This window comes from Saccostrea echinata, unplaced genomic scaffold (assembly GCF_033153115.1).
Source record: "Saccostrea echinata isolate AGI-Se365-2 ecotype Australia unplaced genomic scaffold, CSIRO_AGI_Sech_v1 ptg000009l, whole genome shotgun sequence".
Taxonomy (NCBI): Eukaryota; Metazoa; Mollusca; class Bivalvia; order Ostreida; family Ostreidae; genus Saccostrea; species Saccostrea echinata.
In genome coordinates, this window is record NW_026889758.1 from 35829636 (window position 1) to 35845614 (window position 15979).

Genomic DNA, 15979 nt, shown 5'->3' on the forward strand with positions numbered 1-15979 from the left:
CCCCCCCACCTTTTCGAGATTTTTTTTTTCTTTTTTGGCTTTCGTAAATTATGTTTGCTAAATCAAACTTGTATATTACACTTTTAATTTATAAACACGAAACGATCACGCACATATAGTGTCAGGCCTGATTATGAATCTACCCCCCCCCCCTCACGAAACCCCCGATTTTCCAGTTTGGACATTTTTTTTTCGAAGAAAACCATTTGTGTACTGCCCCAACTCCCTCCTTTCTAAAATTTTTGAATCCGCCACTGGTAACTTTACGTTGTAAAATTCTATTCTTAATTCATCTCAAATTTTGAATAAATACTAACAGCGCTATCATGCGATTTGATTGATTCTTATGTCTATATCATTTAAGATACGGATTCAGTTATCCGTCATCGCTAGAAATAAACCGTACTGTATCGTTGATATTTTGCAGATACAGAACAGTTTCTGCTTATTTGCATAAGAAACGCTCACTAAAAGTATTCTGTATCGCAGTTATTGTACGGCTGACTTCAAAGGAAAACTCGCCGGGTCATGTCACAAGAAAGGAAAATTGTCCAAATTCGAAAAATCCTTTATTGAATGTGTGTGTGTTGGGGGTGGGGGTGGGGGAGTTTGGTTTCTTCTTTCACAATCAAATTTTATTCACAAAGTACCAGAGTATCACTATTTAACTATACTGCCAAAAAAGGGGGGAGGGCAACCAACCTTTCAATAAACATTTCAACTGTTACAGTAAAAAGTTATGTTTAAAAAAGTGGAAGGAAGCAGCCTCACTAACCCCCCCCCAACCAACCCCCAACCCCCCCCCGTCACATTTTGTGATATCCCGATGAGTTGTACAACTCAGAGGCAATAAAGATTTGAATTGAATTGAGTTTAATAGAGTTAGCTATCATTATTTGAAGGAGTTGGAATATGGCCTTTCTGACATATTTTATTTCTTAAATAAAATTTGTAACATGACGACTTTTGTAAGAAAGCAATAAAACATGTCAAAAAGGACACATACCTATCATTTCCCCTAAATTTTCCATATCCCGTAAATAAAAAATATAAATACTACAATAATAACAATTTTCAGTAAAATGATAACACTTGTAATTTTAGTTTAATTGATAGATATCCCAACTCCTGTAATTGTTATTTTTATAGTATAGTGTATTAATTTTTTTTTATTTACTGAAAATTTGGGTAAAATTTATAGGTATGCCAGCTCTTGTGATTGAACAGCCATTCCCTAGACAATAAAACCTGTTTTTCTATAATCCTAAAATTCGGTCCTTCCAATACTTTTTGTTAGTATCTGATTCATTTTAATCGAGTGCCAATAGACAATTATTAGCAAGAGTTCTGGATTTTTGATTTTGCTGTCTTAAAATGTAGACATAATTATCCAAGCAGAAGATTAGAAAATCTGTCAACCCCCCCCCCCCCCCCCCCCGTTCTTAAAAATCAAATGTTCGGTGCCCTGTTCTGTTTCGACAGACTTTCAGCCCATGTAAATCGGTAAACTCTTACTATATTTCATTAAACTGTTAAGGGTATTTAATGAATTTCAAATTGCACGATCGCATGTTTATCATATTTTCTTAGTTGTATGATCGCACACAGAATCGTTGCCGATCGTAAAAAACGTTTGACACGTGTACACTTCAAATCTTTATTTTGACGCTTTCTGTTTGATATTACGGTCATCATAAATTTACGGTCATCCCTCTTCACGGAATAAACTTCGATTACGGTCATCTTAATATTTTGTTACGGTCATCATTCTCAAAAACTTTGAGGTCGTACTTCAGCTTTATTTCCTTAAGTTCAAGTAAGCTATAATAACCAATAGCAAGTTTTCATTAGCGTACATTCAATTTTCAGCGGAATTTACACAGACATGCTATCAAATGTTTGATATCTTGAATGAAAAATTCTTACCGGTCAGCTCGGCCGACATGTTTTGATGACCGTAAACTATATTACGGTCATCGGCTTTCCTACAGTGATAAAATGTGAGATGGTAAAAGATACAAGAAATACCAGGTAGATATGGTTAGTAGTGATTTTGACCAAAATAAATCAAGACTGCAGAAGTCAAATGTTTCAGTTTAAGATTTGTATAACAAAATATGACATTGATGAATCATAACAGTATCCTACCTGGTTTAGTAGGAAAGAAATACAGCAAATTTGAATATTTTCACATATGCATGTATTTTGATCTTGCATAGGTTTTGACAACTCCATACATCCTGAAAACCGTCAATCCAACATGGGAGTCCTCAGTAGAGTTCTTTGTTCAGGATTTTACCAAGGTAATACAATATTGAATGGAATTGGTGAAAGTAACTTTTAAATGGTATACTGGTGTAGATACTCATAGTACATGTTAACTGTTACTTAAGAGGGTAACTTTATTCTCTTCATTTGAAATTACAGACACCTTTATCTTTCTATGTGTATGATTGGGATGGATCCAATATCATTGATGATGACTTTCTAGGATCAGCACATTTTGCTTTCAAAGAGGTATTGAGAGTTACAATCATCTGTTGAGTTATATATACTCAAATACATGTACCCGGTATATCAAAGAATTTAAAAACTCAGTATTCTTCAGTAAAGAGACAGTGATGATAATAGTGTATAATTTTCAATAAGTCAAGAAAATATTAAAACTATTACATGTTGACACATTGTTGTAGAATTATATAGTAGAAATAAGAATTGGTACAAATTTATTTGATAAGAGTCATGGCAATTCTCTGATATTAGTGAAATATACATGTATTTGCATGGTTTTAATTTTTTAGGACCAGCATGCAGTGATCAAGGAGAACTTAGTGTTGGGACACCAAGATCCCACTAAGGGTATTGTACAAAGTGCAGAGTATGGATATTTGACAGTTTCCATCGTATTTAGACCAGTATCATCTGTCAGAAAGTCAGGTAGCAATCATTGTCTTAGTCTGGATTTCATATTTTATCACAGAACAAGCTGACTCTAGTATGCTAATTAAGAAATAATTGATGGGGAGAAGCTATTAGATGATATTGTATGTGACCACCATGTTCTTTCTGTTGTAGAAAAGTTCAGAGTTGCCAGTACCAGTGGCACAAACTATTTGTACCAGGAGGATCGTGTGTCCCCCTCATCAGTGGTAGGTTAATTTACTTATGTCTTTAATTTATCATTGGAGTGTTTCATTTCATGTTTTCATATTCATAATTTGTCCTGTAAAAATGTTTTTGCTCACATTTATACTGTTTACTTTTCCACCCTAGATTCTAAATTCTGTCTAACTGATCACATTTCGAGATAACAGGATAAGACATAGACAAAATAACTACATAGTTTCAATTAATGCGTCATTTATAGAAATCTGCAAAGTATTTTATTTGAATAACAAAAAGAGTTTAAGCTTTTTTTTTTTACATTAAAGTAGTACATGTATGTACTTATGAAAATGTATGAATTATCAACTGATAGATAATCCCATCAAAGGTAAAGGCATTTAGATCATATATTGATATTCACTAAAAAATTGTAGTTTGTAGAAAGGAAAAAATTATTACAATGTATGTACTTTTATATATGTCCTTCATATTTCATGCTTATTTATCATGCTTCTTCCTTTGTTATATTTGGGATCATACTAAAAGAGATAAAAATTTCAAAAGCATGCAGTATAATGTAAATATGTGTAGGTCCATCATAAATGCATCATAATGGATTAATTGTCTTAGTGTAACACTGTGTTGTAATGCACGGAAAAAAATGCCAGTATTCTTCACGTCATAATGTCAAATATTCAAAGAACAATGGAGGTTTAGGAGCAACACTCAGTATAATGAAATCAATGATAATCATGCAAACACCTGTATTGATTCCTATTGATTTTAAGAGTTTAAGGAAACATAAACAAAGTTGGAAGGTTTCAAACTTTAACAATTTTTGAATTTCTTCAAATATTACATATGTATTAATTTTTCTTCACATTTAAAGTACATTGTGCTGTGAAGAACATATGGAACAAAAGGCAGATTATTGGCCCAAATTATATATTTTGTATAGTTTTAGACATATTTTTTGAGTGAAAAGCAGATAAAGAGTCAGTTCTGCTTTATCATTTTTTTAAAAATAAAAACAAACGTGTATTTACAATGTTGACAAATTGTGAGAAATCACCCCATGGTTTCTGTGTGTGGTGTTTTTTTTACCATCAAACATCATGGATAGCTATACATCAGGATGAAATATTTCAAATACCACCTATGCGGTTATTATTATACCCCCCGCAAACGAAGTTTAGGGGGGGTATATTGGAATCACCATGTCCGTCTGTCTGTCCGTCTGTCTGTAGACAGGATTTTGTCCAGTCTGTTTCTTGGAAACTATTGCAAGGATTTGTCTGAAAATTTGTACACTTATTATTCACCATATGAAGGTGTGCACCTGGTTTTTTCATCATGATTGGATAATTTTTCTGCATTTTACAGGTGTTTTTTTTCATTTTTATTGTGTGGTTTTGTCCGAACCTGTTCTCAGAGGCTATTGCATAGATTTGTATGAAAATTTGTACACTCATTATTTACCATATGAAGATGTACACCTGGTATTTTCAACATTATTCGATAATTTTTCTGCATTTTACAGATTTTTTTTTTTTCATTTCTATTGACTTAGTCATTATGGGTTTATATATGTCTAAGGTTTGAGACATAGAATCTAGAACATCTGAAGTGTACAAAAATGTGAACTACAGCTTAAAACTACTCATTAAAACTAAAAAAAAAACATCACCAGATATTAAAAACAATTTTTACATTACACAGCAGATAGTGTAAATCCATTTGTCCCTTGAGAGTAATGAGTGGACATGGATCCAGTTAAAGATTAATTAATGATTTCAGTGTGGGAAGTTGTTAGGGCATCTCTGATCAAGCAGGTGTTATCTATATCTCCTAGGAATTTGGCAAAAGAATTAAAGATTTCTGTTCTCTAATTCTCTTAATTGTAATTTATTGTCTGTCAAAGTACTGACCAGCCTTTTATTTTTAAAATAAATTTGATATAAAGTTATCAAGATTAATTTGATTTCGTATAATACATGTATGTTGTTTTTTTTTCAACAATCAATTTCAGTGTCATCTCCCACAAAGATGAAAGATAGTTGCAATGTATTAAAAAACAAAGTAATTACAATGTATTAGTGTTGTTATTTTATTAGGTTGCACCTTAGTTTCATTCATATAAAAAATATAATGAGCAATTATATTTTTACTCTAAATGTTTATAAGAAAATTGTGAATATAACCACTTAGATCCATAAAATATTAGTAATTTGGCACCTTCTCTAAAAAACCCAGCGGGGGGTATTTGTCCCTTTTGGACAGTTCTAGTTGGCCTTGATGTTTGAGCTTGTAATTGGTGAATTGAACAGTGTTTGTCTCTTGTGACCTGTTCATTTCGCTCTATTTAATTATAAATGCTTTACAATGGACCCAACTACTGTATTTCAGATCTAACAATAGGAAAATATTGCCCTTTAAGCTAATGCTGCTTGGATTGTGTGTACAGATTGATGTGAATGTTATATAGTATATCATATATTTTGCTACCATTTTTAGTATATTATTTGTAGAGACAGAGGGAATGGTGCTAACATTTCATGTTAACTTAATTTTGCATTATTTATGTTGTAATATTAACACACTCTTAATTAGTATCATCCATCAGTTCATGAGATCATAATATTTTCATATTTTTTTTTATTTATTATTTTCATTGACATGATAATAATAATTTTCCTCATATTTTCATTGACAAAGTCATTTTTCTCCTATTCACAGTTCATGATTTTGTATGCCATTGTTTGACCTCATTTTAACATTTCAGTCGGCAACTCGCCTCTCTGTGAGTGAACTCACTAGTGAGAATGTTCAGGTAATTCTGTACAAAAGCACTGCTTCCCTGTAATATTTTTATTATGCTTTGTTTGAATCTGCTTTGTTGCTTTTGAAGTTTTTTAATGAAATTAAAAAAATTAAATAAAAGTAATTAAATTAAAAAAATTAACTTCTGAATCTGCTACCACTTCTCAAAAGTGGTAGCAGACTCAGAACATCTATTTTTCATAAGAATGAATTAACTTCTTCCTCATATACCAATATTTATCTTGTAAACAATTCAAGAATTTGGTCCTTTTGTCTTTATAAGTTCATCATCATTAAAATTTTTACACTACAGTAAAACATGGTTATACCAAAGTCCTAGGGACTTGTGAATGAATATACATGGCTGTATATGCAATTTGTTGTCAAAACCTATGTCCATACAACAAATTATTGTTTCATTATAATATATATATAGCAAATTTGCAATATACATGTTTTCCTTCAAGTATGACTGCCAAATATGTTGAAAGAAGTATTAAATACAAAGCTCACCTTGGGGTACAAATTTTTTCGAATTAATTTCAAAAATAAATACTTACGAAAAATAATGTTGAAACAATATTTTGAATTTCAAGAACTTAAAAATTCACTATAAAAGATGTAGATTTGTTATTTATAAACACTATGCGACATGAAATCAGTTCTCTATATCCATTAATCCATTATGTCAGAGTTCATTTTTACAGTAAAAATTTTGCAAAAATTCACCGGGGATACAATGAAACTTCAATATATCTGTAAAACTGCAATATCCTTGTTTGTACTGAAAGGGTTTTACTGAATAGTAATATTTTATCAATTTAAGATAAATGAATTTTTGATTAATTATAAATAGATACATGATACATGAATTTCATCATGAAGGCATACTTTCTCACTCACAGACTTTTAATCAGATAAAATCACAGTAAGAAAATATAGATCAGTAGATTCATGCAGATGTAGATTCACTGCCAGAGATGCTTGTACTATACAAATGTATTCAAAAATATATTAGAATTATAGTCTTATATGCATGCTTTTGGCTAGGACCTATTTGAATGATATGTAAATGACATTTATATATTGATTATTTGGTATGCATGTGACATGTGGTGAAAAGATAGATAATGATATGCTATTTGCAGTACATCTGCAAATAGACTGTTTTATTATAATGTCTTCAGGAGAAAAACCATTTTTCCTTACCAATATAAAGGAACTTGTTTTGGGATTTTTATTATTTCTTAGAGATGGGAAGATCCATCTTGTTTGTAATACATTCATACAGTTTGTAATTGAATACAGTTTTAATATTAAAAGCATGATTGTGTGAATCTTACTTGCTTAGAGTATGTGATATGTCTAATAGTGAGGATAGGACAATTATTGCAAAATAGTATTGCTTATGCCTCAAATTTCTTGAATAGATACAAGGAATTTTTATAATCTGAAAACAAAATACTTATAGCTACGACATATATAAAAAATGCTGTAAAACCTAACTGTTCTGTGATATATTGATAGATATTTCTTAGAGAAGAGCTGAATAGATTATTTAGATCACTACCTTGTAGTAAAACATTTCTGTTTCTTACACAGGGGGGTGGACCTGACAGTGACACAGTTCTTAATTCAGCATCTATGGCAGGAGGCATGATCGAGGGTAACTAAGGCCTGGCCTTTTTTAAGTCTCATGGTTTTTCAAGGCAGATTTAAGTATTGGTGTTTAATTTTTATGTAGAAACCAATTATTTTTAAAGAACCTTGGATATGAAGGCTTGTTTGCAGAGTATAAGTATAAAGATATCACATACAGGTTTCAACTATATAATACATATACCCGGTATGTACTTGTAAATACTTATAAGATTGGTATAATGCCTTTTCTTATTATTCCAGATAAGACATTTGTAGATTTAACAGTCTTGCAAGCCAAAGATCTAATGCCTGCTGACCGTAATGGTAAGTCATTGAAAAATATAATTATATAGTATAATGTTTTTAAAAAGCTAATATATTTATAGTAAAAGACACATTAGCTTCTAGGGAGAGCTACCTAATTATTGTTTAAGAAAGAGTTGCACCTGGTAAGAAAAACATGGATAATCTTAACTTATTTTTAAAGATGAAGAAAAATCTTACTATCATTGAATGAATTCTCAACATATCCATATCTTCCTGTAGAGATTTAATGTATCAACATTTTGATTTTCAGGACTGAGTGATCCTTACTGTAGTGTTTTGATGGGGAGTAAGAAGGTGTTCAAAACTTCAGTGAAGAAAAACACACTTTTCCCAAAATGGAATGAGAGTACTTCCTTCCAAGTGCTTGAAGACAACCACTTACTGGAGATTGTATGTTTTTGTTCTTCTGATAATACTTCAATTTATTTTAATGTAGTGTGTATACTTATGTGGTGTTTACTTTTATTTCTTTGATTTGAAATGAAATGTAGGTTTGTGTGATAATCAAAAATGAAAAAAATTAAAAAAAAAAAAATAATAAAAAAAGAACATGACAAATTACAGTTGATCTAATTTATACATTTATTTTACAGTTTGTATATGACAAGGACATGATTTCAAAAGATTTTCTTGGCAAAGTCATCTTAACAATTGATAAACTAAAAGAAATTTCTCATAAGGTAAGGAGGAGAAAACTAAAACAAAATTTCATGTTCAACTAATGGCATCACTTATCGATGAAAATAAATACAGTTTTAAGTAAGATTATGCTAATTTTTGAAATATAGTCTGAATCTGCAGAAATATTGTTTTAATGTTAAATCCTTTAATAGGAGAACATTTTGTAGCCTGTTACCTAAAGTAGAGGAATAAAAGAAGAACCCTGTTTTATTGTAGGGTACAGCTGAATGGATTCCTTTACAGAGGACAAAGTCTGGACAAATTCAGATCAAATGTACTGTGACATGTACAAGCTCCCTGGTAGGTGATCAATTGTACCATAGAATGTACAAGCTCTCTTGTAGGTGATCAATTGTTCTGTGACATATACAAGCTCTCTGGTAGGTGATCAATTGTACTGTGACATGTACAAGCTCTCTGGTGGGTGATCAATTGTTCTGTGACATGTACAAGCTCTCTGGTAGGTGATCAATTGTTCTGTGACATGTACACGCTCTCTGGTAGGTGATCAATTGTTCTGTGACATGTACAAGCTCTCTGGTAGGTGATCAATTGTATAGTGACATGTACAGGCTCTCTTGTAGGTGATCAATTGTTCTGTGACATGTAGAAGCTCTCTGGTAGGTGATCAATTGTATAGTGACATGTACAAGCTCTCTGGTAGGTGATCAATTGTATAGTGACATGTACAAGCTCTCTGGTAGGTGATCAATTGTACCGTAACATGTACAAGCTCTCTGGTTGGTGATCAATTGTTCTGTGACATGTAGAAGCTCTCTGGTAGGTGATCAATTGTACTGTGATATGTATGAGCTCTCTAGTTGATGATTAATTGTTCGTGTCATTTACAAGCTCTCTAGTTGGTGATCAATTGTACTGTGACATGTACAAGCTCTCTAGTTGGTTATCAATTGTTCTGTGACTTGTACAAGCTCTTTAGTTGGTGATCAATTGTTTTGTGACATGTACAAGCTCTCCTGTTGGTGATCAGCTGTACTGTGACATGTACAAGCTCTCTGGTACCGTGATATGGACAAGCTCTCTTGTAGGTGTTCATTTGTACTATGACATGTACAAGCTCTCTGGAATGTGATCAATTGTTCTGTGATATGTACAAGCTCTCCAGTTGGTGATCAATTGTTCTGTGACATGTACAAGCTCTCTGGTAGGTGATCAACTGTACTGTGACATGTACAAGCTCTCTAGTTGGTGATTAATTGTTCGGTGACATGTACAAGCTCTCTGGTAGGTGATCAACTGCACTGTGACATGTACAAGCTCTCTGATACCATGATATGGACAAGCTCTCTTGTAGGTGTTCATTTGCACTGTGACATGTACAAGGTCTTTGGTGTGAGACATTTGCAAGTTCTCTGTTACTGTGATGTGTACAAGGTCTATGGTACTGTGACATTCACAAGTTCTCTGGTACTGTGATATGTGCAAGTTCTGGTCCTGTGACATGTACAAGCTTTCTGGTAGGTGATTATTTGTACTGGGATGTGTTCAAGCTCTTTGGTGCTGACATTTGCAAGCTCCATGGTAGGGGTCAATTTCCAAAATACATGTGCATACAATGTCTATCATAATACAAAGTAGCTTTTCTGCCATAAGTGTATGTCATTGATTTTTATCAAACTGACTGTGTATTTTGAAACGAGTGTGCTGTTATCATCATAAATTTATTTTATCTTTGTTTTAATTTCAATCTTTGAAGACCAGTTTTCCTAAAAATAGAACAATAATGAATTTGTTTAATGACAGGAATTTATTATACCTCTGCTTCGAAGGAGAGGGGGTATACTGTTTTACTCTTGTATGTCCATCTGTCTGTGTGTCTGTCCATAACAAATTTTTGTAGCAGTTTTCTCAGCATATGGTGGGATTCATGAGAGCATATATTCATATCAGAACAGGCATATTACTAGTGAGCATTGGCTCACAGACTTCTTGTTTTTTTTTTAATATAATTTGGTTGATAATTTAAGAAAATATTTGCTTGTGATACACAGGAACCAGTCAAGAAGTCACGTTCTTTGAGGCGGAGCGGTTATCAGAACTCTGCAAAGAATAACAATGATGTCTTCTTACCAGTTGTGGACACAGTACATGTAAACCATTTTTTTTCAAATCATTAAAGTTCAACCACAGGCTAGATTAGCTACAATTTAACTGAAAGACAAGCTTAAGAATTGGTCCCATAAGCAAAGTCAAAGGAAAAAGGGAAGAGGGAAAGGGCATGCCCCCACTTTTGAAAGGGGAGGGGGTCAAATGTATTAGATTGGTATAAATACAAGTATGTCCTGAAAAGTATGTAGGATATTCTATGAAATATAATGCCTAGTAAATGATTTTAGAATGACATATATAGCTCACCTGTGGCTCAAATGAGCTTTTTCTTATCAAAATTTGTATGTTGGTTATTGCAGTTGTTGTGAACTTTTCACATTTTCATCTCCTTCTCCAGACCAGTAAGCCAATTTCAACCAAACTTGATACAAAGTATTTTAGGGTGAAGTAAATTTAATTTAGATTTCAAATGAAGTGTAATGCTCTATTCCAGGGGGTAATAATCAAGAAAAGGCAAAAAGGGAATGGTAATTTAAAAATCCTCTTTTCAAGAACCACTGGGCCAGAAAACATGAAACTTATGTAAAGCTTCCTGAAATTTTGTAAATTCAAGTTTGTTCAAATTCTGGTTGCTGGGGGTAGGATGGGGTCACAATAAGGGATCAAAGTTTTACATGGGAATATGTAGGAGAAAAAAATCTTTCAAAATCTTCTCAAGAGCAGCAGGACCATGTTCATCAATATATTAATATGCAAACATTCTCAGGCGAAGCAGATTCAAATTTGTTTAAACCTTGGCCATGAGTTAGGGTGGGATAAAATAGGGGGTCAAAGTTTTATGTTGGAATATAAAAAGGGAAAAAAAATCTTCTTGAAATTGATGAACAGCAGGGTCATGATTAGAGCTGCTGATATGCAAGCATCCTTGGGTAGTGCAGGTTCAAATTAGTTCAAAGTGTGGCCCTTGTGGATAGGCTGGGGCCACAATAGGGGATAAAAGTTTTACATGGGAATATATAGAGAAGATCTTTTCCAGAGCAGCAGTGCCATGGTTATTGCAATCTAATTAAAATTAGACCTTTCATCTTGCTCTTTGTAAATCTATTTGTAGCTTGTGAAATATATTACTGGTAATATGCAAGCATCTTCAGATAGATCAGATATGAATTGTTCAAATGGTGGTCCCTTAGGATAGGATGAGGTGGCAAAAGTGGATAAAGGTTTTACATAATAGGTTTTAGATAATTTGGAAAACATCTTCTACTCAAATCTGTTTACCCCCCCCCCCCCCCCCCTTTTTTTTCCACTTTCAGGTTTGTGACCTTGCTTTTGATTGCACTCTCAAAAGTACAAAAATTACATTTCATTTCTTTTTATCATGGTTGAATATAAAGAATATATAGTATAATGATGGTCTTAGTATGAAATGGCATATTAATTTTGTTGACAGGAATCTGATAAAGGGGAGTTATCCTCAGGGCAGGATTCAATGAGTCCGCTACCCCCAGACAGTGTGAATGGAAGCTCTCCCAAATCCTCAGAGGGACATATTTCCCCAACAAGAGAGGAAAAATCTTTCAGTCCCACTGACATACAGATTATTCCAGAAAAAGTGCAACCAGTGACCTTTACCCCTTCAGCTAACCAGCTTACTGTGAACCCTGAAGTTAGGTTAAGGAGGTCAGCCTCAGATGTCAATGTTAGCAAGAAGACAGAAAAACAGACAAAAAGCTTCTCAGGGATGCCAACGTCTTCAACTCTAAAACATACAGACTCGTAAGTAAAAAAAAACTGGTAATCACACAGTCATGTAATCTCAAATAAGTTAAAAAACATGTAGCCATTACACTAAAATATGACAATTGATATGTAAGATGTTGTAAATTTTTAATAGCTGTATTGGCTGCTGATTTTTTGGGTATTATTTCCTCTAATAAGTACAGCGGTATTAAGATATACATGTATTAGTAAAAAAAAAAATCAAAAACAATACTTGGTGTCTTGTAACTGTCGTTAAATCTACAATGTATTTCAGAAGCAACTCCATATCAGCATTGAATCATGGTGATACCATCTCTATAGGTAAGCTCTCTGTGGTCCCTTATACATGTATTCTTTCACTTTTCAACAAAAAATATCAATGTTGACTAATGCTTCTGGTTTATTGAAATAAACTTTTATACTTAGATGATATTTGCCATTAAGTTATACAATGACCTTGAAGTTTCTATAAAGCAATATAGCTAAACAGAAAGTACTACTGTAGATCACCAGATTTTCGTGACACCTTATTTTGCGAGATATGTATTTGGTAGACAAAATTTTCATGAATTCTGGGTATTGTTGTATATAACTTATGCTAACAAAAATATACGTGAGAATGAAATTTTCGCGAGCAGACGGTCTCGCGTAAATACGTGAATATAGAGTTTTGTGAATAAAAAGTGATTTACAGTATTTTATAAAGGGTATGGTGAATTACATGTATACTGAAAGTAATAAACTAGCTTCAGTGATTCCTATAAGTGCGTCCTGTTCTTGTGTGTAAGAGAGAAATAGGTCATCATTAATAAATGTTGTCAGAGAGAAAGAACATGAAACAAACATATTTTAACAGTGACAACTGAAGCTACCCCAGAGAATCGTAAGAAAAGTAAGAAATATGTTGTGGGTGTATATATATGTACAGTAAATGTGTATTGTACTGTGACCTTCACAAAGTTACTTATAATATAACTTACTCTGCACAACTTGTAAAGTGTTTCAAAACAGCCTTTGAAATTAAAAATGAATTTACTGATAATGTGAAAATGTTTTTAATATGTTAACATGACTTGATTTATTAACTTTTAAAATTCCAATGTTTCCACTGCAACAACAGACAGATAGAAACCCATGACAAGGTATTACTGTTAATGGCATGTAACATGTAAAGCTATCCTTCCTCAGTTTTGGAGAGAGAGAGAAGCAGATTGAGATATTCCTTCAGCATGATTGATACATATTATTTATATACAGAAGTTTCCTGCTTAATTTTTTTTATAGATTTTATCATGAATGGAATTCATTCCCCAAAATCCTTTCCCCCAAACTTAATACAATTTTTTTTTAATTATTATACAAACTTGTAGATCAAGTTGGTGCATGCATGCACATGCCATAGGTACTGCAAATACTAAAAAGAATTTAGAGAAAAATAATAGAGAAAATAATAATATACATGTATAACAATTACTATAAAGATGAATTAATGCTGTATACTAATCAAAAAATATAGTTTTATCTTGTACATGGTAAATTAAGATAAATCTGCATGAATGTTAAATTTTAATTCAAAAAAAAAAAATCCTTTGAAGTTCGTAATGTTGGAAAGTTTATCAAATACGTAACATTGAACCTACGTTGAACCTACATATGACATCTGAATGTACGCGTAAAAGACCTTGAAGCTAAAAACTTTGGCATATTAAAGGAAAATCAAAAATTACATTGTACCTTAATTTCAGAGAATCTAAGACTATCATAAGAAAATGACATCTCAATTCACAATTTTTACAGATTAAATTTGTTTTTGTTTTTAAACCAAACAATTCCTGGAATATTTCTAAGATTGTGTTAATCACCAGCATTATTAAAAAAAAAATTTTAAAAAAAAACCAAGATTTTCATTTCATCATATTTAGCTGTGTTAAATCAAATTTTAAAGAAATGATACATTTTAAAGTAGGAATTAAACTGACAATGTCTCTGTTTTTTGGTTTTTAATGCTTTAAGATTTCAATGAAAGTCTAACTTTTTCATTGAAACCTACAACTGAGATTTTTTTAAGGAAATTAAAAATCCTTAACTTGTAGCATTAAGATTATACTTGTGTATAATACATGTTCAGTTTTTTTTTTTTTTTTTTTTTTTTTTTTTTTTTTTTTTTTTTTTTGTAAATTATGCATGCAAACTACATTTATATACAATTACATTAGAAAAAAAGAATGACGTCTGAATTTTTACAGGGTTCAGTGTATGCCTCTCTGAAATTCTAAAGTTCTTAAATACATGCAAATAGATCAATCAATCTACTTTAAATTAATTTCATAATTTTGTGTCAAAACTTTTTGCTTTTTCTTAACTTTGCATTGAGGTTTTTATGGGGATTCTACTGTAACTAATGATATATATGTTTTGGAACTTGTATAAAATGAATTATATGTATTTTTTCCCTGAATTTTCAATAATAAGATATTATCTTTAATTTTAAACAGTGTACTCTAAAAAAGCAAGCAAGTACTCATTAAAGGATCAATTTTCATCTCTGGCTCTGAGGGGGAAAAAACGTTAGCATGTTTTTCAGATAAAATTTGTTCTTCACCTGTTATCCTGTCTAAACTTTTCACTTTTAACCACAGAACTTATTGCATCAAACTTGCTAGAAAATTTTGAAGATCAAGGAGAAATTGTATACAAATCAAGTACATATACCTCTTATCAAAGAGAAGTTTATGAACTTTAAAAAAAAAAGAAAAAGAATGAAAGTTGATTATGGTAAACTTCAGCACTTCAGTAGAACATCTGGTATAAAAAATTCAAGTTGATAACAAGATATGACCACAAAAGGTATTTAAAGTTTTGGACAGGTTTTACATATATCCTAATTAAGAATATTTATATTGAGAACTAGTAGGCTTCCAAATGTCAAATGAAGATGAACATCCTCATATATGATAGATTAAAATTTACTTATAGGGGTAAGAGGCACACTTAAAGGGTTGCATCATTTTTTTTTTTTTTTTTTTGATAGAAATAATGATATACACATGTATAAATCTCATTAAAAAAAAGTCTGCAGTCTTCTGTTGTGTAAGTACAAGGATAAACAGGTGAGCTTTGTGGTCCATGGGCTACTTTTTTGTTGTTAGAACAAGCTGTGCTATGTTTGAATTCAAGTACTAAAATTGATTTCCTTGCATAAAACTCCATGTCTTGGTTTCCAGATTCCACTGTGCCAGGTCATGAGAAGCTTTACAATGTGTCTGGGAAGATTCTTGAGGTCAGTGGACTGAAACAGAGTTCAGGGAATATTTACATCAAGGTCCGTCTGGAACAGTAAGTACACCTGCACTAAAAGCTTCCCAGCAATGTCTCCCTGAAACCTACTTCCTTTGCACTCATATCACTTTTTTTTAAATTCCTTTGCTGCTAAATTAAAAATTTTAAGTGTAATTTAATGATTGACACAATGTTTTTAATACAGACTTGTAACTGAGGTAGCTAAAGGTTATGCAGACAGTGTGGCAAAAATTAATGCATTACATGGTACCAAAATTTCGCTTTTAAACAAATG

At 32.0% G+C, this 15979-nt stretch overlaps 1 protein-coding gene across 4 annotated transcripts in view; it reads left to right on the forward strand.

Moving 5' to 3' along the window:
* LOC133182305 (uncharacterized) overlaps window positions 1-15979 on the forward strand; it is a 31972-nt gene that overhangs the window by 12128 nt on the left and 3865 nt on the right. The window contains exons 12-26 of one of the 4 annotated variants that reach the window (XM_061317090.1): window positions 2220-2303; window positions 2428-2517; window positions 2802-2937; window positions 3076-3149; window positions 5888-5935; window positions 7528-7591; window positions 7828-7890; window positions 8144-8283; window positions 8487-8573; window positions 8791-8874; window positions 10587-10685; window positions 12095-12420; window positions 12680-12726; window positions 13262-13297; window positions 15630-15741. In XM_061317090.1, the coding sequence (XP_061173074.1) occupies window positions 2220-2303; window positions 2428-2517; window positions 2802-2937; window positions 3076-3149; window positions 5888-5935; window positions 7528-7591; window positions 7828-7890; window positions 8144-8283; window positions 8487-8573; window positions 8791-8874; window positions 10587-10685; window positions 12095-12420; window positions 12680-12726; window positions 13262-13297; window positions 15630-15741 (1490 nt within the window). Of the gene's footprint in view, window positions 1-2219; window positions 2304-2427; window positions 2518-2801; window positions 2938-3075; window positions 3150-5887; window positions 5936-7527; window positions 7592-7827; window positions 7891-8143; window positions 8284-8486; window positions 8574-8790; window positions 8875-10586; window positions 10686-12094; window positions 12421-12679; window positions 12727-13261; window positions 13298-13525; window positions 13548-15629; window positions 15742-15979 lie in introns of those variants that run through there. The other 3 variants (XM_061317094.1, XM_061317092.1, XM_061317093.1) reach the window with 3 other exon arrangements.